Consider the following 26,380-nt stretch of genomic DNA (forward strand, 5'->3'; position numbering starts at 1 on the left):
TATATATAAATATATTTATCATACACTACCCGATAAGGGGTAGTTCTGTAAACTAGCCCAATAGGGGCATTTTAGTCTTTTTCTTTTTCCCTTTATTTTTTTCCTTTCTCTTTTTCTATTTTTTCTTATTTCTTTTTCTGTTTTTTTTTTGTAGCTTTTGTGCATTTAATGCACAGCCATTGGGGGGCCCAACAAAGAGTCGTTGGGAGCCCAACGACTCCTTGTTGGGACTCCCAATGGTCCCTCTCTCTTGCTTTTCTCTAACTCTCCCTCACTCCTCTCTTGCCTATAAATAAGTGGGGTCTCCCCCTTTGTATGTGTGGCTTCTTCAAGCCTTTTAGTGCCTTTATAAGATTTTATGTTTTCTAGCCATTATTGGCTTTTGTGTATGTCCTCTTTTGGACTTGTTCTTTGATTTCTATGTGTGAATGTCCATTGTAGGACATACATTTCTTTTCCGCATATTTCATTACATAAAATTCTAAGTTAGTGTTGTTAAAAGCACGCCTTGAGGCGCAAAAGGTGTGCCTCACCTTGAGGCGAGGCCCTCTGTGCCTCAAGGCGCCAGCCTAAGGCGTGTGTGAAGAAGAAGTGTTGGTGTTAATCCTTAGTTTTTTTCTTAGTTTCTCAGTTACCTTTACGGCTTTACATGTTAATCTCTCATATTTTTTAGTATTTATTTTAGATTTTCTATTTCTTATTGCTTGTTACTTCATTAATAAAGCATTTTTTTATTTATTTATATTTTTAAATATTTTTTATAGTTTTTTTTTAGTTTTGAAAAAAAATGAGGCTTATGCTTTACGATCAGTTTCTCAGTTACTTTTACATGTTAATCTCATACTTTTTAGTATTTATTTTAGATTTTTTATTTCTTATTGCTTGTTTCATCAATGAAGCATTTTTTATTTATTTGTATTGTTAGATATTTTTTATAGTTTTTTTTAAGTTTTCAAAAAAAAATTGAGGCTTACGCTTTACGCCTCACCTCATTTTTTGGTGGAGCGCCTCAGTAGGCCTCAACGCTTTTCACAACATTGTTCTAAGCCTATAGGTACTTGTGTCGTCAAAAAATCACCTAATTTCTGCAACAAACATCAGGCATGTATTGCTGCTTTTAAGCAAACACATGGACCCAATGAACAATTGCACAAAGAAAATCCATACACAGTTACTTTGAAATTGGTCATCCATGCAAAAGTTTCAACTTTTCCGCTCCTATGACAGCCATAAATGGGCAAGACTTGTCCAGTTATCAGACAAAACCTGCATATATACTGATCAGATGCTATGCAGTCAAAAGCACCACGTGAAGCCCAGGCATCATCCCCACTAGACACCTAGGTGACACCTAAAAGCCAAATAGCAAAACAAATTTTAAACCTAAAATTATTTAAGAAACCAAAAAAAAAAGACAACTAAAAAAATCTAAATATATTTACAAATTTTATTAAGTATAAAAGAAAGATTTCTGTTTGAACTATTCCTTCCTAGGCACTAGCTGAGCACTAAGCCAGCACCTAGCTCACCTAGGTGCACTTTGACCTCATGCACCAAACTGAAAATGCAGTCCCAATCAACCATACACGAGAGAGGAACTGAGGAGAATCAGTTGGCCCTTAATGAAACAGTGCAATGGGTGAAGGGTGACACCTCCAATCTATTTTCTTAATATAATAATAGCACTAATATGGCAGTAAAAAAATACATAATGAACAACAATAAATTAGAAAGAAAACCACATGAATAATGTCCCAGAAGAAAAAGAACATATACAAATATCTACAACTGTGCCACAATTAATGAATGTTATAACTTGAAAGATTCATTTGCTCTTGCAGCTTGACAGATATTCAGAGTAACACCATCCATGTATAGACGGGCATGCATATTCGCTATATTTGAAAGCCATGAAAGAACTCATAAACCTTAATGGTTTATGTAGTTCCTCAGTCGCATTTCATCAGATGAAAAAATTCTGTTGGTTTCAGCAAGCCAAAAAGAGTAGCCCTATCTATGGTCTACATTTAACTATAAACCATAGTTGCCAGATATCACGATATTCTCAGTATATCACATTTTTTAAGGCTTCATTTTCAAAAAAGAAAAAAAAACATACAATGATTGAATGAAAAATCTGTGATTATTCAGAAATTATCACAATTATTTGTCAAAATATTTTTGTACATTAGGCCGGTTATCTTTCAGATACAATCATGAAGTTTAAATGTCAAAATCAAAACAAATACAATCATGATAGTCAAAGATGGCATATGGCAGACTGACATACGGGCACGTGGGTTTTGAGATGTGTCTAGGTGACGACATGGTAAGTCTCAAGCCATTACACATCAAAGACGGTGTTACATGTCTGTTGGCATTATCTTATTTTAGGATTTTTAGTCTTTTGGATTTTAGTCTGAGTCTTGGTCATGAGCTATGTCACATGGGTGCGGGTACGACACGGGTGCAGAGCAATTTCAAAAATTTTGGACACGGGGACACGGCTATATATATGTATATATATTTAAAAAAATATATATATATATAACAATAATAAGACTCGGTCAAAGTTGTGCCCATTAGGGGACACGGCTATATACATATATATATATAGATCAATTTTTTTAGTTTTTATACGTCTTTTGCCCTAAAAATAGACTCGGTCAAAGTTGACCGAGTCCAAAATGTGGACGGACTCGGCCCTGATGCATTGACCGAGTCTGACACGTGTATGCCCCGTGTCCAAAGCCGCACCCATGTCGGGGCATGTCGACGCGGGTGCGTCGAACTTATAGCCAAGTCCGTGTGACTTAGGTTATGTGTATGGATCTTCTATTGTATTTGGGTTCATATATATTTAGGTAGCGTCAAGTTGAGTCAAGCCTGCGTTTGTTTAGGAAAATTAAGGATCCAAGTACAAATAGTGTTAGGGTTGATGAGTTTGTAAGTACTAGCATTGCAATGAGTTTTAACCAATGAATAAAGTAATCTTTAGGCGGAGAAATTAGTAACGGACGTCGGGGTTCCCCACTTCCTTGAAAACCTTAATTCTTTCTTTCTTGCTCCTTCTCTTCAGCCCTTGATACGAATTCAATTTGTATCAATTGGTATCAGAACATCAATTCTTGCATATCTCACAATCACTGAAAGATGAAGATTTGGCATTATCTCAATCTATTGTTTTCCGTCTTCTTTCTCTTTCATTTCTTGGTTGGGACGTTGCCACACTCCACTTTGCAGTGCATGACTGCCATGAGGGTAAAGCTATGTCACATGGGTGCGGGTGCGGGTGCGGGTGCGACACGGGTGCAGCGCAATTTCAAAAATTTTGGACACAGGGACTCGGCTATATATATATATATAACAATAATTCTAGTAAATAATTAAAATTAAGGTAAACAAATCTATGGGCCATGGTTAAAGGAAAAAAACTTGAAACTATGACCTTGTGAAATGGTCCATAATCTGTACTGGTCCAATTTTTGAAATGACCCCTTTACTATAGCATTCACATCTTTGTGATTTGTTCAGTTTTGACATTCAAATGTTTAAACTTTATACGTTAACAGTTGCAGACTGTGCAATGCAGTCTGTGACTGTGCAGTTAACTGTGCAACTGCATTGCACAGTCTGGTTATATATATATATATATATATATATATATATATATATATATATATATATATATATATATATATATATATATATATATATATATATATATATATATATATATATATTTAAAAGATATATAAAAAATTTATTTTTTTGTCCTAAAAATGGACATTTTTTGACTCGGTCAAAGTTGACCGAGTCCAAAATGTGGACGGACTCGGCCTCGACTCGTTGATCAAGTCTGACTCGGTGTTGACCGAGTCTGGGCCGAGTTCGAAGCCGCACCCGTGTCGGGGCATGTCGACTTGGGTGCAGCGCCTCCCTAGCCGAGTCTGTGTGACATAGTTGTAAAGACAACCCAATCCAAGTTGCCTCTCTCTCTCTCTCTCTCTCTCTCTCTCTCTCTCTCTCTCCTTATTGATTTTTCCTCCCCTCATACGCTCTTTCTAATATCTCTCTCTTTTGACATTTTCATCTCTCTATTGCTCCTCCTCTCTCACTCCTTTTTATTCTCTATTTCTTTTTGTCCTTTACGCATTTGTCCTATCCTCTTGCTCAAAAGTAGCCATCAAGGTTGATTTTGTAATGATACCTCAAAAGATCAATAAAGATGCCTACAAGGGCAATAGCACAACACAATCCACAAAAGGAGAACTCGCAACATGCACAAAGGCACACACTTAATATAAAATATATATATATATATATATATATATTATTGAAGAAATATGCATAACAAAAAGCATAAAGAATAGAGACCTCAAAGTCTCCTACTTCTGCAAGTGGGATGGGTTGGAGAGAGACCTACTAGCCGTTGGAGAGCTCCCAATGGCTAGAATAAAAAAGTACAAAAAGACCTATCGACATTCTAAAAATAATATATATATATATACACACACACATGTACAACTCTTAAAACTCCTCAAACTTACAGTGAGATCACCGAAAGTTTGTCAAGGAGAAAATTTAATCTAGGAAGAGGAAGCGCTTTGGTGAAGAAATCCACTAATTGATATTTGAAGATGACATAAGGTAATGATATAGTCTTCTTCAAGTATTCTTCAAGAGCATAGTGGCAATCCATCTTAATATGTTTAGTCCTCTCATGAAACATATGGTCGTCGGCAATATAAATAGCACTCTTGTTATCGCAGTAAAGCTTTGAGGGTGCCATAAGATATACTCCCATATCTTCAAGCAGTCACCTCAACCAAATAACTTCAAATGTAGTGGTGGTCATGGCTTGGTACTCACTTTTCATTGATGAGAGAGAAACCTTTTGTTATTTTTTACACTTCTAAGACATCAATGAGTAACTTAAAAATACACAAAAATCAGTAATTGAGTGACAATCATTCGAATCTCCTCCCCAATTTGAGTCGGAGTAAGCAACTAAATCAAGTGAGGAAGATGATAAAGAAAGTCCTTTGAAATAATTTCCTGAATATATCTAATTATTCTCATAACAACAATCATGCTCACAATAGTTAGTGAGTGTTGGAATTGGCTTACAGTGTGAACTACATGATCAATATCAGGACTGGTGATGGATAAATATGTTAGAGCTTCAATCATCTGACGATACAATGTGGAATCATTCAAAGGCGTTTCATCATCAATTTTTATTTTTGCATTAATTTATTCTGAAATATCGACTCTTTTCTCGTCAGTAATACCAGATATGTCAATAATCTTAGTTACAAATTTATCTTGGGTTAATAAATACCCACGAGGTGAGTATGCAACCTTAATACCAATAAAATATGTAAGAAATCTAAGATCAATCATTTCAAAATTAGTTCCAAGAACATTCTTAATATGACTAACTCGTTATTTGTCTTCACTAGTGATGATCATATCATTTACATACAACAGTAAAATGACTATACCTGCATCAAATGTCTTAACAAATAAATCAGTGTCAATTCAAAATTTAACATGACAATATTGAATCTATCATACCAAGCTTTGGGAACCTGTTTTAAACCATACAAAGTTTTGTATCCAGGTGGAACCTTAAGACCTAGAGGTGGATCGATATAAACTTTTTTTAACTCTTTTTACGCTCATTTGATATATAGATCAATCTTTAATAAAAGCTAGGGCTATGAGGGTCCTAACAGTGCTCATTCTTGTTATGGAGGCAAAGGTTTCCTCATAGTCTATCATGTGTTCTTAAGCATATCCTTTGGCAACCAATCTAGCTTTGTGTCTTTCTAATGTTTTATCACTTTTGTTTTTATCGTGTACACCCATCTATATCTTATTGGCTTTTTCCCATTTGGTAACTTCACAATATCCTAAGTCTTGGCTCTTTTTAAAGTTCTAGTTCAATTTTTATGGCTTTGACCCACTCAGGAAGATCTTTAGCTTGACCATAAGTCTTGGGTTCAAAATATGAGTAAATGTAAGCTAAACATGTTCTGTGTTGAAGGGAGAAAGACTCATAGGATACAAATGCATCGGGGGTTTCAAAATTCTAGTAGATCTACTAAGGTAGGAAGATTCATCTTGTTCTATTTGGATGTACCTTTCTAAAGCACTAGATTGGTTCTTAGTTCTTCTAGAATAAGTGAGGAGAGGTGGCTCAACTTCAAAAGTGACATTCTCATTGAGGTTATTATTAGCATCTACTTGAGGTTCCACATTGATAATATTCTCTTGATCAAGTATATCAACATCATTATCAACATATACTTTAGGTAATAAATACAACATAAATGAATATTCATTGTCTTTCTTAGGCATACTAGAGTCAAAATAGTTTTCCTTTTCAACAAAGTAAACATTTCTTGACACATAATTTATTATTTTTAACGTCATAGCATCTAAACCCTTTTTTATTTTCAGCATAGCCAATAAAAACACAAGAAATGACTTTTGGAGAGAGTTTTTCTCATTTTTAATTTAAAACAAAACATTTACAGCAAAAAACTCTCAACCTACTATAATCCGGTTGAACACCAAAAAGTTTTTCAACATGAGTAATATTTTTTAATAAAGATGATGGCATACGATTTATGAGATAAACAACAATGAGGGTCGCTTCGACCCACAAGTATTTTGGAACGTTATTTGAAATCAAGAGTGTTCTAGCAGTTTTTATAATGTGTCTATGTTTTCTTTCTAATAAATTATTTTGTTGAGGTGTATTAGGACAAGACCTTTGGTGAAGAATGTTATTTAAATCAAGATAATTTTTAAAATCATTTGAAACATACTCTCCTCTTGAATCGGTTCGAAAAATAGATACGTTGAAATTAAATTAACTTTTTATCATAGCATGAAAGATTTTAAAATAATGAAAAGCTTATAATTTATGCTTAAGAAAATAAATCCAAGTATATCTAGAGAAATCATTTATAAACACAATATAATAAGACAAACCTCCCTTAGAGGCAATGGGAGACAAACACCAAACGTCTGAGTGCACCAATTCAAAAGACCGAGAAGAAATGAAATTGTGTCTAGCAAAGGGAAGAGAATTCATTTTTTCAAGTATGCAATCAATATGATTACAATTTTCTTTATTACAAAAACTTTCCAAACAAGAAAAATATGGAACTTTAGATACACAAGGATATCCTAAACTGTTTATGCCAAAGATAATAATCACTATTTTTTATAATATTACAAAAAAAAAAATTGGATAATTAAATAAAGTTCATGTAGCAGTCGCTTCCTTCTCTATGGTCTTGCCAGGATTTAAACTTAATTTTGGAATATGCCTAACATTTGAAACCAAAAATTTCTTTGAGTTTTCAAGAGTTTTATCAATGTTCATATGCCTTTTATGTGTAAAGAAGTTTCATCGGCCGTGGAGACAAAACATAAAAAATGAATCACTCAATAAGGTGGTAAGAAATGAAATGGTTGATATCAGAACAGAAAAAAAGTGAAAGGATATTAATGATCTTCAAATTAAGATAAAGCAATTTGTACACGAACAAAACCAAGTAATTGTAACTAGGGTGCTATGGGGTTTCAAAACCAGTCAAAGCAAAGGATATTACACTAGAATTACCGAACCGACCATCATCTAGACATTATCAAAATACATTGATCTTCGAATGAAAGTAAAACTCAAAGGCACTTCCTAGAAGAATGCTCTACAAAAGTGACAAATGATTTTTTTTCTTCCCTTCATTATCTTGTTGAAATTTATTGAAGTGCGGAGGTTTATAAGTTCTAACATTTGAACCGGGCCTAGACACGGACAATACAGTTTATTTGGATTCTTTTGGCTCCGTAGAAGACTTGAGCCTTATTTCCTTCATGCATACTACTGCCAAAATCTCATGTAGTGAGAGCCTCATGAGTCTCGCGTCTATGTATAATAGCAATATGTACTTGCTCATATTCGGGTCTCAACCCATTCATAAATTGGAAGAATTGTTCTTCTTGAACATGCTTCTTCCATTGCTTGGCATCATTAGTTGTATCCCATATGGAATCACGCTGAGTCGTCTCATCCCATAATCTTTATAATTTACCATAGTATTCTCTCACAGATTGGTCAGCTCGCTTGCATGAATGGATCTTATCTCTAAGTTCCCACATGTACAACTCTTAACAGATTTTACCCCTTGTGGCAGCCTTGTGGTTACCTTTTAAGTAAAAGGAGGAGGAACATCCTTCATCCTTACATTATGAAGTTAGATGAGTTAGTTAGGCAATACACTCACTAGCAAACGGATTCCACTTGGTTGGACCATCTAAGCTGAGCTATAATTCACTATAGGTTGGGAGTTTGGCCTGTTGAAGAGTGTCATTTCATACAGTCCAAGGCCAACATCACTTCATTGATAAACACCTCATTAATTCCTAGTATTCTTGAAACAAGAACTTGCCGTGCCTTTATCAGTTTACAGGCAGAGTCTTGGTCGTTCTTCTTGAACAAGCTACATCCTCACCTTGTTCACTCTTTCTGCAGTGAGATCTCAAGTCAAAGTAGGTTGACTTTAAACTGAAGATGGTGATCAAGGATCTTGAATGGCAGATCAAACTGCAACAAGCCCCTGCAATGTGTCGGACAATACAAAATTAACTCGCTACAGTATAAAAAACTACACAGGAGATGATTAAGATGACCCACAAAAAGTTTTATCAACTCGAGGACCATGTAGCATTATAAGCCATTAAAGAAGAAGATGACATTGATATGTCAAGGAAGAACTTGTCGAACATCAGGAAGTCATAGATGCAGCAGAAAACCCCGGCGACAATGTCAATCTTAAACCAAAATTAGGAACCAAATCTAGTGACAGAACCGACTCCTTTATATTTTTATCTCTTCTAACAAGGGCTTGGGCTCAATTTTACTTGAGCATCCTCTTGAACCAACCCAAATCAACCGAAATAATCAATTGCACCCCTTTGTACCAGCCCAAACCCATTTAGCTACCAAGCTATGGATTCAACCGCTGTTCAGCTTGAACCTACCCTAAAACTAATTACAAAACCATATCCATTCAAGATTAACTTGAATCCAGTTAAACATAATTGTATCCAGTTGAATCTTCAGTTGGATCCTCTTATCCAGACCTAGTTAACCTATGAATATCCATTTGCCCCTTTTCTTAATGTTCACCAACATATCAGGTCTATACACTCTGTGGATCTTTGAGGAAACAGATCCTTACCTTGTTGTATCCTTCTGAGCTACAAGTACTAGATCTAAATCGACAAAGAGATGAGTTTAGTTAACATGTTGCACGAATTGAGCAAAATTGGAAGTGCAAACAAGTGAAGCAACATTTGTGGATTGCGGCTACACATGCCATGAGGACAAGGTGAGCATGGAAGCACAGTGGAGTGTTACGACATGTCCACTGGTATTACTGGTCTTATTTTAGGATTTTCAGCCTTTTGAATTTTAGTTTGGGTCTTTGGTATGAGTATGGGTCTTTTATTGTATTTGGGTTCATTATCTATTTAGGCATTTTGGAGTCAGGTACAGTCCCCAGTTCAAATAGGGATATGGATTGATGTCTATAAATACTACAGCATCGTAATGAGTTTTAATCAATGAATGAATCTTTTAGGCCAAGTAATTGGTAATGGAGATCGTGGTTTCTCGAAAACCCGAAATCTTTCACTCTCTCCTTCTCTTCAGCCCTTCATAAGAATTCACTTTGTATCAATCAATGTATTTCCAAGCTTTTTCCTTCTATAATTTATTAGTTTTTTTATCATTTTGTTTCTGCTTTTTTTATGATATTGATTCTTGACTTTAAAATGCACTACATGTGTGTGTGAGTGCTATATGCACTTACATATTGCTTCTTCTCTCATGACAATCTCGACTTACATAATAAAAGTATCACTAGTGCAAAGGAACGTGCACACTAGTTGCCAAGTAAATGATCAATCTCATGACAATAAAGATAGAGGTCCACATATTTAACTATCAATTTCTACATTATAACAGTAACAATGGTTACCTATGATCCCCCATGGCATGCTGGAGAAGCCCACGCAAATGATAAGCCTTAGAAAGCCTGGATCATATATCAAAAGTACACTTGACAGTTATGTAGATGAATTCAAGTATATTGAAAGACTGCAAGATTACCAACAAGTTTCAAGGTCTTAACCACTTAAAAGAAAACAACTAACAATAAAAAGGAAAATCCAGACCTGCTGTCGATTTGAATAACTCGTTGAAGGCATTCAAGAGCCTTCTCTGGTCTCCCAATCTCTTGGTAAAACTGTCATTCACCAGAACCGTCATGCGTGCTAAAAGTCTTAAAAATTGCATCACAAGGAAATGAGGCATTTCGACATTAAGAGAAAAAGACTTCATATGTTGAGCTTCATGATGTGTCTCAAAAACAACTATATCAACTAGAGAGGTCAGAACCACAGATCAAAATCTGTCCAAAAATAAAGATTTTGGGTCCGACATAAACTTTTTTTTCTTCCTAAAAATGTGAACTAATACATTCCACTACAAGTCTAAGGCAATGCAAGAACAACCACAAACATCAACTACTTATTCCCAAATATGCAACATAGACTAATGAAAGTACACAAATTGTTCTATCTTAAATGCATCTGTTTTTACCTGTGTCCTCACATTGTTTATTTTTCCTCTCAAATATGTACACCAAAACAGACACAAGGAATCATATCCACTCAACAGAGCAATCAGCAGAGATTACTGAATCTTTTAAAGTGTGCATGAAGTTATTTTTCACATATTCGACAGGTAAGAATAGAAGATACGAGAAAAGGTAGCATGTGGGTGAACAAGCATACATGAACAGGCACATATACACGGACACATGAAAGACAAAAGAATGGTGTTAGTAGTAGTATATGTTGCTGGATACTGAGGTTATTTTTCACATTCAACAGGTAAGAATAGAAGATACGAGAAAAGGTAGCATGTGGGTGAACAAGCACACATAAGCACAGGCACATATACACACACATGAAAGCCAAAGAATGGTGTTAGTAGTAGTATATGTTACTGGACACTGAGCTCTTTTGTCTTATCGATGAAAAGCATGCGTGTAAGATAAAAAAACCAAAAACTTAAAATATATCATTACAGATTTTGATGAGTAACAAATTAAACAAATTTCTCACTTCACATGGAAGGGATACCAACATCCTACATTGATGACAGATTATAAGTAACAAACAGGCCAACGGAAATGAATTTTGGAAACATTAGCAACTGTGCTCAATGGGTTCATGGGCCACTGGGAGGAGGGCTACAATTACACAACTCAGACATGAATATGGACCATACTGTATGTAATATGTTCAATACGGATCTGTTGTTTTTCCAATCCAATGAGGCAGGCCAAGCTTACTCTGTTGAGTCCATTCCCAACCATATTTGCAAAGGCATCCAAAGCAAGTCTACTGAATCTAGGGAAGCCTACTGTTGCCCAATGAGGCCTGCAAAATTACACCCCTCTCTGATAATCATGGCAATCATCAATAACGGGCTAGATCAGGAAGTGACCCAAAGGTTGCTCCAATACCTATGACTAGATAAGCTCATTAGTGTCCTTTCTGTTACTGTGTCAACCAGCCATGATCAGTTCACTGACCTTAAGAATTTGACATGGAGGGTCTTCAAGACTCCACTTTTAAATCTTATTGTAGATCATCCGTGGACCATATGCTATTGCCTCACTGAAAAAGCACCGAATTTGGGTGCGCAGTTCCTCCTAGTCTGATTTGTTGGTTGCCAGGGCCATGGATTATAGGTTGTTAGGTCTTGTGATAAGGTACTTAGAGACCTTAGTGTGCAGGAGTACAGCCAGTCACTAATGTGTTAAATCATATGTATTAATGCATATATATATATATACCCGATAGGGGTATTATAGTCTTTTCACAGTTGTTTTATTAAACAACTATTTTTTTTGTTTTCTTTATTTTCTGTTTTTTTTTCCTTGTTTATTTTTATTATTTTATTTCATGCCAAATAGGGGGCCCACAATAGAGTCGTTGGGGGCTCCCAACGACTCTTTGGGAGCCCCCTTTTGGCCTCCTTTTTTGGATCCCATTTCATTTGTATAAATAGAGTTGTATCCCTTTGTATTTCTTTAAGCCTTAGTGCTCTCTCTCTCTCAATAAGAGATTTTATATTTTAGCTTGTGCTTTTCTTAAAGCTTGTGTGTGTATTGTCCCATAGTGGACTTGGCTATCATCCTCTCTGTGTATTTGTCCATTGTTGGACATTGTGAATGCCTTTTTAGCATTTTTTATCTTTCTGCATACTTCGTTACATGGTATCAAAGTCATTCGGTTCATAGAAGCAAAGGCGTGACATTCATCTCTTTACTCATTGTCCTTTTTCTTCACACACTTTGATGGCATCATGAAAGCCAAAATCGATCTATCCTTCAAGCTCAATGGAAAGAATTACATGATGTGGGCATCGGCAATGGAAAACAACCTCAAAGGTAAGAAACTTTGGGGTTATGTAATGGGTTCTATTCTGGAACCCCAATTAGAGCTCACCAAGATTGAAGGAGACCAAGAAAAGGCTCTTGAGGGAGATGCTCACCTCAAAGCCATTGAAGACCATCAAAGAAAAGTTGAAGATTGGGAAAGCAATCACGCCAAGATTCTTGCTTGGTTCATGAACAATGTCGACCTCAAGGTATGTGCAAATATAGCTAAATTCCGCCGAGCCAATGAGGCTTGGTTCTTTATGAAGGGTATGTATACCCAAAAAGACCTTGCAAGAGCATATTTTTTGCAAGAAAAGATTAGAACCACCAAACAAGGTGATTCGAGAATACAAGATTACTATAGTGCATTAAACTCACTATGTGATGAGTTGGCTCTTTTAGAGCCAAAATGGGTTGCTATGGAGGATGTTGAACTAAGACAAAAACATATCGAAATAGACTGCTACTATGTTCGCGATGAGTATCTACGTGGAACAGTTACGCTGTCATATGTCACATCAGAATACCAGTTAGAAGATTTTTTTCAATAAAGCTCTTCCAGCTCCTCGCTTCATGTTTTTCCTTGGCAAACTTTCGATCATCTCCCCGTAAAGTTTGAGGGGGGTGTTAAATCATATGTATTAATGCATATATATATATATATATATATATATATATATATATATATATATGTCACAGGGATTCGGCCAGACAGGTGCTGCACCCACGTCGATGTAATGCGACGCGGGTGCGGGTGTGGCACCCAGTGCGGTCAACCCAAGCCTAGGTGCGGTCAACGCACTCAGGGTCATTTTTGTCCATTTTTGGATTTTTTTTTTAAATTGCCCTATGAAATGGGCTGCGGAATTTTAAAAAAAATCTTGGGGGAGGGGGGGGGGGGGGGGGCTGCCCCCCTATAACCCCCGGCCAGGGGCGGGCCCCCCGAACCCCTGTCGCTGACCACGCAGCGGGACCCGCACCGGGGGGAACCCCAAACCCCCCTTTATATATATATATATATATATATATATATATATATATATATATATATAATACCTGGTAGGGGTATTATAGTCTTTTCACAATTGTTTTATTAAACAACTATTTTTTTGTTTTCTTTATTTTCTGTTTTTCTTTTTTCCTTTTTTATTTTTGTTATTTTATTTCATGCCAAATAGGGGGCCCACAATAGAGTCGTTGGGGGCTCCCAACGACTCTTTGGGAGCCCCCTTTTGGCCTCCTTTTTTGGATCCCATTTCATTTGTATAAATAGAGTTGTATCCCCTTGTATTTCTTTAAGCCTTAGTGCTCTCTCTCTCTCAATAAGAGATTTTATATTTTAGCTTGTGCTTTTCTTAAAGCTTGTGTGTGTATTGTCCCATAGTGGACTTGGCTATCATCCTCTTTGTGTATTTGTCCATTGTTGGACACTGTGAATGCCTTTTTAGCATTCTTTATCTTTCTGCATACTTCATTAGATAATGTACACCACAACCTATTCCCTAGACTCGTGTTTAGACTAGCAAGTCTTCCACTCTTTTCTATATGATCCTATACATTATTCATGGATCCTATGATGCTGCGCCTCTTAGATTCCATACAGGGTGCCAGACCATTCCACTTAGGCCGTTTATTTGGTCGGTCCATGGTCACTAAGGGTAGAGTTTCTGTCCTAATCCTAACAATGACTCCATTAGTCACTTGCTGCCATTAGCTATTAATGGAGACATGTTTGATGTTGGTGCCCTTTCATGCTAGCCAGAGGACAGAATAGTGCTTAATCCGTTTGACCTGGTCTTAGAGGTTCCCTGAATAATTTTATGGACGTCAACAGGTCTCCTTGTATATGTCATCCAGAAAGAGGACTATTGATTGTTCGCCAACCATTGTAGGTTGCTAGGTGTTGTCATTAGGCACTCAAAAAACCTCAACCACAAAGGATAGTATCCCAATGCATCGTTCTATCTACTAGTTTCATGCAGAGAGAGGTACTCCAAGCTCACAAATACTGAGACATTTAAATATAAACAAATATTTGATTCTTGTGTGACTTGAGCCATCAGGGTCACCATATATGAAGAACTAGGGCACTAGCAGGCAGGAGCACAACATTCAGGTTGCAGGTTGCAAATCATGGCCGAAAGTAAAGATTCAACAACCGCTAATTGGCCCATAATGGAAATGTTTGGCCTATGCACTATTTTTAGAAGGTGGATTCCATGTAACATACCTAGTTAAAGCCATGCTTACATGATCCAATGTGCTCTTTATGGAAATTTACAACCCTGAGAAAGATATCTAGGTTGATAAACTTGCAAAGCAGGAACATTGAGACTTGATGTCAATCTTCCAACAAGAGGCAGTACAAGTCGAGCTGCCAGCAAGCGGCTACGAATCAGCTAGTCTATACTTGTTAAAACTCAAAAATTCAGGTACAAGCATGAAAAAAATGATACTACCATTGTTTCTTCTTTTGTGCATCTTAGAAACCCTTTTTTTTGGATTGGCAGCATATCAGAAAACTTTTTATGTTACATAAATTGATACAAGAACCTTTGGCTACCTGATGTATCAAGTTGATGATCCACTGGTATGCTAACATACCTATGCTCATAACGGCATGTAACCTATATTGGAATAAATGAACCAAAAAATGGAGATGGAAGAGTTGAAAAAATGATTTGCAATTAATGGAATGTCACATCTAGAAGTAAAATTACAAGTTAGATCTTCTATCTAAATCACAGAAGACTGATAACAATCAAATAAAGAATTCACATAATCCTATTAAGAAAATAATCAACAATCTTCAAAAAAATCAAAAGAAACAAAAAAATACTTGGAACATAAAATTTTCAAATTTGAAGTGGAAAGAGTGGTAACCACTAGCCTATGCATACCTGTGCCAAGTGTAGCCATCCATCTTCAAACTTTGGATCCAACTGCACGGACTTCTTATGTGCCTCTTCAGCCCTCTCATACTCAGCAAGAGATGACAATGCCAAGCCCTGCCATAGAATAAGAGAAAAGCAAAATGGAAATGCAAGATCTTTCTGAGCCATAGAAGTGAATATACAGCAGCAAACCAAATGTTCGTACAAGGTATGTGTATGCAGATTTGTTATCCTTATCAAGCGCCACACAAGAAGATAAATCCTCAACTGCAGCATTATAGTCTTTGAACTTGAAATTGACAATACCTGCAGTCAAAAGAAAAATTTTAATTGTTTGAAGTTTTAAGAATTATAAAACTGAAGTACAGCCTTCCTTTCCTGAAGAAAAAACTGAAGTACTGCCACTTGCAAGCTTGCAGCACAACTTTGTCACTGGATCAGACGGAGATTATGAATGGATTTTTAATGTATCTCTTTCTCTTCATTTCTAACATCTAGAAGTTATGCAGTAACTTGTAGCATAGAATAGTGCATATGCTTCAATATCATCTATGCAGAAAATGAACAAAGTATTGAATTATTGTCTTGACCATCTATCTATTTTCAACTTTATTATATCTCCTGTTAGTCTCTGCTCTTTGTTCTTCTTCCACTAGTTTATACAACTTGATCATACCTTCTCCAGAATCAAAGCATCTAAAGCCCCCATTTTCTGTTCCTGGACCAATTATTCCATTGTCATAAGGGCGAAACCAACCATGACATACAGCCAGGATATTCAGAAGCTTGTTTCCTACATTTCATATTACATGGTAATGGTTTGACAGAAGATCATGGATATGATGAAAGTGCACACCAGTAGCTTGGCTATACATGCTACAAATTAAACCCAATGTGGCAAACAGCCCAAGCATATAGACCTATGCATGAATCCTACTCTTGTTGCTCTTGGTTTCACAAGCTCACATAAGGGCCACTGCTACAGGTTTTTTCCAAAAGCTTTCAGCTATCAATTTTAGCTAACTTCAAATGTAGAAAGGAGGGGGTTATGCAATACAGATTCTGCATTGTAGCCAACATATTACCCCTTTCATGTAAGATGTCTGACGAATTTGGCTCAAATTCTAGTGCTTTTGTCAGGTCCTCAATGGCCTGGAAATAAAAGAAAATGCACCATTAATCAATAAGATACATGAGATATAAACATGAGACAACATTCTTTAAAGAGATATAAACATAAGAGAACATACCATAAATCTTACATGAACTTTTTTTGGGGGCAAAAAAGTGAATACATGAACTGCTTTTCAGAACACCAACATAAAATTGTTTTAATCTATACTTTTTGTAAGTAAAAAACTCTAGAAAGTCTAAGTTCAATTAAATTAATGCTAACAAAAAATTGCTATAAAAAATATCACATGATAAAGAATAAATTAACAAGGTTCAGTCAATGTCAATTCTTTGCCACATGCAACAACAAAGGTACCACGAGGTGAGCAACATTTCAGAAGTGGTATAGGTAAATAAGTCTAAGAACGAATGCCATCAAAATGAACTCAAACATGGATAGCGGAATGAATTCATCTGGTTACTAAGACTTAATGACCTCATTCATATTTCCTTTAGCCAACATCAGATCATATAATAGATTGAAGCCTTGCTGTGCACACAATTTTTAGAATTTTCCCATCATGTGTCACAGACCAGTTATGCGAAAACGAGAAAAAAAATGAGGTGAACGGGATGAGAACAGGAAAAACTATGAGATCAAGAGGTAAGTAAAAGACATCAAAACAAGATCAGCCTTCTAAAGGTGCAGCTTTTGTACAAAATAAGAAAAAGGCTAGCAACAAACTATATATATGATAATTTTCCGCACATAGTTTCCATTGATTCAATAGGGTGTATTTGGGTACCCAATATTGGGTGGGACTGAACAAAATCAACCTCAAAACTCTTGCAGACAGAGATGTTCCAGTCTCTTAATATAAATGGAGCAGAAGGCATGCTTTTCCATCAATCAGATTCGATAGCTATTCTTTGGTGTGCATATTCTTACTCCAATACATGCAACATAGTTTTTCATTTCTATCTCCACTGAATATTCCCCCACTCTTCCACAAAAAACCAAACCACATCCACCATTCTTCTAAACATAGGGTCTCACAAATAGCCTCACAAGTAAATGCCAATCTTTCCACAATTTCTTCTTGATCACCTTAAGGGCACGTTTGGAAGCAAGAAAAACTCTCATAGGTAAAGAAAATTTTTCCTATGAGAAGTTTTGATATGATAAATTTTCTAAAATGAAAATTTTTCACTTGTTTGGGTACCATGAGAAAAATAAAATGGAAAATCTTAAAAAAAAATGAGAGAGAGGAAGAGGGGGGTGGAGCTTCTCCGACATGGTTTTCCAAGAGGCAGGTGATGGTGGTGGTGGCGAGATGGGTGGTGGTGGTGAAAAATCAACGTGAGGTAGTGGTGGTAGAGCTTCTCCGGTGACGTCTTTTGGGATGTGGGTGATGGTGGGTGGTGATGGATGGTGGGGAGGGTGGTTTTTTGGGAGGTGGGTGATGGTGGGTGGTGGTGAAAAATCATTGTGGGTGGTGGTGGTGGTGGTAGAGCTTCTCTGGTGCCATTTTATGGGAGGTAGGTGACCGTGGGTGGTAGAGGTAGTGGTGAGATGGATGATGATGATGGATAGTGGAAAATCATCATGGGGAATGCAGTTTTTCAAGAGTTGGGTGGTGGTGGTGGTGGTGGTGGTGGTGAGATGGGTGGTGGTGGTGATGAGAGGTGGTGGGGAATGAACCTCACCATTTTCTCTTGGTAGGAAACATTTCGCTACCTCCCCCCATGGAGGAATGTTTTCTATCAAAAAGTGTATTTTTTAGAAAAGCTCTCTCAAATTGGAAGGGTCGAAAAAATAGTACGGATTTTTCATTTTGTATCACTTTTCCTACATCTTTCCCACTTCCAAACATGCCCTAAAGCAACATTCGACCCTCTTCGATTTGAAAAAGTAAATGAAACCATGCATGGACACACGTGCACATAAACAAGCATACATATTTATGTAAACACTCATACAAACATGTATGCATGCACCTGGACACAGGATCAAAAAAATATGTAGCTAGTGATACTTGTACCGATAACCAAGTCATAAATAAAACAGTCTCTGGAAACACAAACACGATAGTCGATACAATGAATAATTTAAAATTTCAATAGTGGATAATAAATCATTGCCTCCAGAACTTCACCCAAGGCAGCACGGGCCTGGCCACGCCTCTTCCATGCCTCTCCAGCCAGTGGATTTGACTGTATAGCCTGAAGCAAACACGATGTGTGGAATTAACATATTTCTAATCTTCATGCAGGATAAACAACTGTAGTTGTGCAACCTTACTGAAGTCTGCAATAGCAGTATCGAGATCTCTTTGAAATGCATATGCTGTTCCCCTTCCAATCAATGCTTCAGGAGACAATGGGTTCTCTTTTAGGATCTATATTCATGACATAAAATTAGCCATGCAACAGATACTGAAAAATAAAAAGTTGAGAAACACGGCAATAAGAAGATGACAACCTGGTTGAAGATGGATACAGCTTGATCATAGTTTCCTTTATTTACCTGTAACAAGAAATTATATCAACTTGGATTTTTTTTTGGCATTTCTAGAATGCATATATTTTCATGTATTGATTTATACATTTATTTATATATGGGCTTATCATTGGTGCAATGGCACAACATATACTACCATACTATTTAGTAGAAAGTCATAGCTGCAGGTATTATTCGCTCAATCAGACGCTATCATGTGTTTGCATTGACTTGTTACTTTGTTTAATAAGAAATATGCTTTGGGTCTAGGGACGTAAATGGGTCAGATTACATTCAGACATATTATTACCAAATCCCGCACTGAATCCAAATCCGAGTATGAAAACAAGAATAGGATTCGACCAAAATAATTTTAAATAATTAGATTCATTCAGATCTGTATAAAATTGATATCCTTCTTCTATTATTCCCAGTATCTAAGAGACAAGGCACATGATTTTTGATGCAGTGAAGGTGCTGGATTCCTTGAGTGCTTGGGGGTCGGCTCAGAGGAATCCACGATCTCAGCGTGTGCAAACGATCCACTAATCCCTAGCCTACCAATGGAAAACTAATGAAATGAATAACAGGGAAAGAATAAGAACAGGAAAAAGGAAAAGCTGCGGTTGTCTTCAATCTCTGCCCTGTGCACGAAACCCTAGAGGGGTTTTAAAAGCCCCTGCTGGATCCGGGTCTCGGGTGTGGACCCGGACCCAAGACAACACCTGTTTGCTGCTGGATCTGGGTCATCTGGGCCTGCGTTCCTCGTGCTCATCAGGAGTGCTCCATTTTGGCGCCTTGGTACCACCATCTGGATCGGATCCACCACCTGGATCCGATCGTCAATCCCCATGTGCAGACTCGGTCCCTTGCCTGGGTCATTTGGTGTAAGCTGGACCCAGTCCTGCTCTGCATCATTCTCCCCTGGTTGGAAAAAAGTCGGCTCTGACGACTTTTTGTCTCCACAGTAAGCAATTAGATCAGACATAGTAGATATAGGAGAATGGTGCTAATCTTCAGGCAGCTCAAGGAGGTAAGACCGGTCAAATAGGCCCGCGAGCCGGGGAAACCCGGTCTCCTTGGTGGGAAGAAGAACTATCTTATGGCCCTGAAAGACAAATGTGTATGTGTTCCTACGGCCATCATGAATGGTCTTACAGTCAAACTGTCAGGGACGCCCCAAAAGGATGTGGCACGCACTCATAGAAGCCACATCACACCACACTTCATCATGGTAATGCTCCCCCATGGAGAATCGAACTAGGCAACACAGGGTGATGGGTACCTCGTGAAAGAATCTGAATAGGGCTTCAAGATGAAAGAATCTGAATAGGGCTTCAAGATAGTGCGCCTTCAAGCTTTGGAGAATAGCCTTCAATCTGAAAATACAAAATAAAGAGAAGAGAGGAGAGGGGGAGAAGAGGAGGATGCCAAATGGAAAGTAGGGCACGTTAAAAGTATCGTGACCCTCTCTTAATAAGATATATATAGGATCTAACACTACTGAACAAAATACATGAAAAATATACAGGATTACAAGTATGCCACCGCCCAAGCATGGGGAAAGCATACGCTCGGATATGGATCCAATATCGGATCCATATTCGATACAAATACAATTCTAACATCCCCCCTCAAGTTGTGCATGAGTTTTCATCATGCCCAACTTGTTCTTCAAATGCCAAAACTGTGATCCAGTGAGTCCTTTGGTGAAAAGATCAGCAACTTGTTCAAAAGTATGTATATATGCAGGGGAGATTTCCTCATCTTCTATTTTCTGACGAATGAAATGTTGATCAATCTCAATGTGCTTGGTACGACTGTGAAGTATGGGATTGAATGAAATTTTAATGGCACTTTGATTGTCAACCAGCATGGAAGATTGAGCAATAGGAAGAGATAATTCCCCAAGGAGGTGACGAAGCCAAGTAGCATCGGCAGTGCCAGCAGCCATGGCCCTATATTCAGCTTCTGTGCTGGATTTTGCAATGGCGCGTTGTCTGCGACTACTCCAACAGACAAGATTAGAATTGAGAAAGACACAATAGCCAGAAACAGATCGGCGTTCATCAAGATCGCTTCCCCAATCAGCATCAGTGTAAGTAGAGATAATATGACCATCCACAGTAGGAGACATGCGTTTATAAGTAAGTTCATCGCCAATAGTCCCCTTGAGATAACGTAAGATACGCTTGACAGCTTCCATATGAGTGTCTGTGGGAGCATGCATAAACTGGGAAACTTGATTGACAGCATATACAATGTCGGGCCGAGTGAATGTCAAATATTGAAGTTTCCCAACAATACTGCGGTAAAGGGTTGGAACAGGATATGCAGGACTGCCATCTGAAACGTTCAACTTTGCATGCAAAACGCTGGGCGTGTTAATGGGCTTACAATCAGACATACCAGAGGATGTGAGAATATCAAGGGCATACTTGTGTTGAGAAAGAGTGAGTGAATCCTCAGTCCTGTCTAATTCAACACCCAAAAAATATCTGAGGTCCCCGAGATCTTTCATTTTGAAGTGTTGTTCTAACACTTCTTTGATTTGGACGATATGAGAGGAAGTATTTCCCGTGAGAACAATGTCATCCACATATATCAATAACCAAGTAGTGATCCTTCCTTTGTGATAGATAAAAAGAGAATGATCAAGAGCACTCTTCTGAAAACCAGCTTCTTGAATGTGAAGGGAGAACCTTTCAAACCATGAACGAGAAGCCTGTTTTAACCCATATAATGACTTGTGCAACTTGCATACCCATAGATTAGAATCATTAGTAGCATATCCTGGTGGTTGTTCCATGTAGACGTCCTCCTTGAGGAAACCATGAAGAAAAGCATTTTTGACATCAAGTTGATGTAATGACCATCCAAAAGTAACAGCAAGAGAGAGAATAACTCGAATGGTACTCATCTTAACAACAGGGCTGAAAGTCTCATCATAATCTTCCCCATGTTGTTGAGTGAAACCTCTAGCCACAAGACGAGCTTTATACCTATCAATACTGCCATCTGGTTTATATTTGATTTTATAAACCCATTTAGACCCAACAACATTCTTATCCCTTGGCCGTGGAACGACTTCCCATGTTTGACATTCATTCAAGGCTTCTATTTCTTCATTCATGGCTTCAATCCAACGGGAATTTTGAGAGGCCTGAGAATAACACTTTGGTTCAGTCTGTTTATGCAAACTGGTCATAAAAAGCTGAAAATCCAAAGTGAAAGTGTTATAGCTTATCCATCTATCCACGGGATGTCTCGCTCGAGTGGACCTTCGTGGATGAGAAGGAACAATGACAGAATCAGTAGTAGAGGCAGGAGTGCGACGAGAATAAACCAAGCCAGAAAATCTGTCTAAAGGAGGATCAGCCATCTGAGTATCAGACATGTCTGCTTCAATGTGAGTACTATCCATCTGGGCATCAGACATTTCTGCTTCAATGTGAGTACTGTCAGAAGGGGCTGAAAAAGTGGTCGGTTGAATCCCATCGCCTAAGATATTAGCACATAACCATGGATCATATAGTCTGGACGCTGAATCATGAATAGCCTTGGAAGAAGTGTGAAACTGCAATCTGAGTTCATCAAAAACAACATGTCTTGAAATATGTATACGGCCTGTTAGGGGATTATAGCACCTATAGCCTCGATAATGGTCTGCATAGCCCACAAACTGACACATTATAGCCCGAGCCTGAAGTTTGTTCCGGAGGCTGGAATCAACATGAACATAGCAAATGCATCCAAAAACCCGAAGCTCATCATACTTAGGATGCTCATGATTCAAAAGAAAGAAAGGAGATTTCCCTGCGAGAAGAGCTAAAGGCAATCGATTTATAACATAAACGGCCGTGTGAAATGCCTCAGTCCATAGAGTCATAGGGAGATCAGTGTCATGGAGCATGCTTAAGGCAGTCTCTACAATGTGTCGGTGCTTGCGTTCTGCAATGCCATTTTGCTGTGGTGTGTGTGGACAAGATATCTGTCTAGTGATGCCATGATTTAGCAAGTATTCAGTAAATTCAGATGATAAATATTCACCACCACCATCACATTGAAAATGCACTATGTTGGATGAAAATTTATTTTGGATGAGGGCATGAAATTGGCTAAACAAACGGAACACTTCAGATTTGTGTTTTATGAAGTGTATCCATGTATAGCGAGAAAAAGAATCAACAAAAATGACATAGTATCTACTGCCGGAAGGAGATGAGACAGGAGCTGGTCCCCAAACATCAGAGTAAATCGTTTCAAACAATTTAGAAGCTCTTTTATTGATGGAATTAAAAGGAAGGGCATGACTCTTACAAAGTTGACAGCTTGAGCACATGCCTGACTCACTAACAGGTCTCAGACTGGATTTGTGCAACAATCCATTATTAACAAGGCTAGAAATAAAAGAATGACTACAATGGCCTAATCGATTATGCCAAATGGACGGCATATCAATTTGAGTCAAATTGACTTCATTCGGACTGATAGGAAAAGAAACAGATGAACTGGACTTGGACACTGGAGGAGCTTCTTTGAGGACGTACATGTTGCCTTCACGAATTCCTTCAGCGAATATCGTCTTGGTGAGAGGATCCTTGACAAAAACAGAGGAAGGAGTGAATTCAACTGATGTGGAAGAGTCATCAATGAGTTTAGATACTGAAATAATGTTTTTCTTGACATTAGGGACGACTAAAACATTGTGTAAAGGAAGAGAAATATGCGGCAAAGAAACATATGCATTACCAATGTGAGTAATTTTGTGGTGAGTGCCATCACCTGTAACTACAGAACCTTTTGCTAAATATGGAGATGCACTAGAGAGTTTACCTGCATCATCAGTCACATGGGCGGCAGCACCAGAATCCACATACCAGACACCATCATCATTTTGCTTGAGATTCAGATTAGAAATAGCTGTCATTAAGAGTTGTTGTGCATCGGGCGTGAATGAGGAGGAAGACGCTCTAGAAATGATAGAGGGGGTTGGCCTGTGATCACGTCGACCTCCCTTAGCTTTGTTCTGAGGATTGTGCCAACATTCAGATTTAACATGTCCTCTCTTGTTGCAATAGAAACATGTAGGGATACGCTTTGGCATGTTAACAAGAGTGCTGCCCTGAGGAGTAGGAAGAATACCCTTTCCTTGTCCGGATGTATGAGCCCAAGTATGTGCACGTTGTCCTGACACACCATGTGTAGAAGTAACTAAAATACTGGGCGAAGTAGAAATGGAAGCATCATGCCTGTGAACTCTACTAGCCTCATGCTGGATCAATTTTGCCTTTAAGTCTTCAAAAGAGGGTAAGACAGGGAGAACCTCCAGAGCAATGCAAAATATATCAAACTCTGACCCTAGACCACTAAGAGCCTGCTGAACTTTATCCTTGTCAGAAATAGGATGGCCAATAACAGCAAGTTGATCGCTTACATTTTTAATCTCATAGAGATACTCAAGTACAGATCTGGAGCCTCTATTTATGCTTTGAAATTGACGCTTCAATTGAAGATATCTAGCTTCTGAAACTTGAGAGTATGTATTTGCAAGCGTATTCCATAGTTGAAAAGCTGAGATATCATCATCTATACCTGCAAGCACTTCTTCAGAGAGGGTAGAAGTAATATAAGCAACTAAAGCCTGATCATGTGCCATCCATACGGCATATGCTGGATTAGGGATATTATCTGTAGCAGTCACCGAACTAGTAGCATCCTTTGTTTCACCCAAAATCAATTCAGGCGGGGCTGGAGTAGAGCCATCAATATGACCATATAGACAATGGCTCTTAATGAAAGGGACTATCTGACGTTTCCACGTCAAATAGTTGGAATGGGTTAACTTTTGGGAGATGAGTTGGGAGAGAAAACTCGAAGAGAGGGTGGACATGATTATGCTAATATAATATTTGCGTTTCCAAAGGTACTCGGCTGAAGGATCAGGCACTCGGCTGAAGGATGAGGATCAGGCACTCGGCTGAAGAATGAAGATCAAACTCAGCAGATCGTGGCCTGGTTGACAGGCGTGATGAAGAAGGCAGACGTAACTCAGTAGTTCGTCGATCGTGGCTGGAGAAGACTCGCTCGTGGCTGGAGAAACAGGCGTCGATCGTGGGTTGCTCTGATACCATGAAAGAATCTGAATAGGGCTTCAAGATGAAAGAATCTGAATAGGGCTTCAAGATAGTGTGCCTTCAAGCTTTGGAGAATAGCCTTCAATCTGAAAATACAAAATAAAGAGAAGAGAGGAGAGGGGGAGAAGAGGAGGATGCCAAATGGAAAGTAGGGCACGTTAAAAGTATCGTGACCCTCTCTTAATAAGATATATATAGGATCTAACACTACTGAACAAAATACATGAAAAATATACAGGATTACAAGTATGCCACCGCCCAAGCATGGGGAAAGCATACGCTCGGATATGGATCCAATATCGGATCCATATCCGATACAAATACAATTCTAACACCTCGTTCCCTTTCTTGAACCATGCCATTTTATAGGGTTGGGACAATTTTTCCGTTTTTAAGTTCAAGGTGGACACAATACTCTCGGACACCATATTCTTGCACGCTCCAGTATCAATAATAACATCACATGTGCGCCCCTCACAGTTGCACTGGGTTCTAAAAATATTATTCTGCAACCATTTTGTCGGGGTCAACTCTCGAGATGTGGTCAAAACATGACGGATGGCTAACAAGTTTTCAAGGCTGCCATCGAACTCTACGACTTTCATCTCGTCATCTCCCTCAACAGGCGACTCACCCTCGTTATCAATATCGAACACGGACTCAACAATGCCCTCTACTAGATGGGTGTTCTTACTCATGGTGGGACACTTGGACGCAATATGACCTAACTCTTGACACCTAAAACATTGAACGGTGGACTCACTGAGCTTACCTTTGGATCTGATATGGTACGCGGGTCCAGACTGATCGGGTTTGCTAGGGTCGACTCATGGGGTGGACTTTGAGTCTTCTTTTCTAGGGGAGCTCGCTCCCCTGATTGGGAAACTCGACTTGAGTTGACTGGACTGGTCACTACGGGATGCCCTATGTTCTTGCCTTCTTTTCAGTTTATCCTCCACATTCATGGCATAACTACTGGCCTGATCCAATGACTCGACTGTGATACAACTGAAATCGTCAGAAATAGCAGGACGGAGACCAGAAATATACCTCGTGACTTGCTGGCGGGCGGTCTCTTTGATCTGCACTCGTAGAGAAAGACGATGGAACTCAGCAGTGTAATCAGCCACAGTATTGGTGCTTTGACGCAGGGTCAGGTACTCCTTGTAGGCTCTCGGCGTGATCTAACGGCACAAACTT

At 38.3% G+C, this 26,380-nt stretch overlaps 1 protein-coding gene across 2 annotated transcripts in view; it reads right to left on the reverse strand.

The window, feature by feature from the left end:
• The window catches only part of LOC149838794 (suppressor of RPS4-RLD 1-like), a 116,252-nt gene that overhangs the window by 75,020 nt on the left and 14,852 nt on the right, over positions 1–26,380 (reverse strand). For both annotated transcript variants that reach the window (XM_090006818.1, XM_090006819.1), the window contains exons 4-11: positions 19,026–19,070; positions 18,841–18,942; positions 18,686–18,766; positions 16,516–16,582; positions 15,636–15,736; positions 15,437–15,544; positions 10,258–10,328; positions 10,062–10,118 (exon numbers count right to left, since the gene is read on the reverse strand). In XM_090006818.1, the coding sequence (XP_089862944.1) occupies positions 10,062–10,118; positions 10,258–10,328; positions 15,437–15,544; positions 15,636–15,736; positions 16,516–16,582; positions 18,686–18,766; positions 18,841–18,942; positions 19,026–19,070 (632 nt within the window). The remainder of the gene's footprint in view (positions 1–10,061; positions 10,119–10,257; positions 10,329–15,436; positions 15,545–15,635; positions 15,737–16,515; positions 16,583–18,685; positions 18,767–18,840; positions 18,943–19,025; positions 19,071–26,380) is intronic.

The sequence above is a fragment of the Nuphar pumila genome, chromosome 5, assembly GCF_984573655.1.
Source record: "Nuphar pumila chromosome 5, dmNupPumi1.hap1.1, whole genome shotgun sequence".
Taxonomy (NCBI): Eukaryota; Viridiplantae; Streptophyta; class Magnoliopsida; order Nymphaeales; family Nymphaeaceae; genus Nuphar; species Nuphar pumila.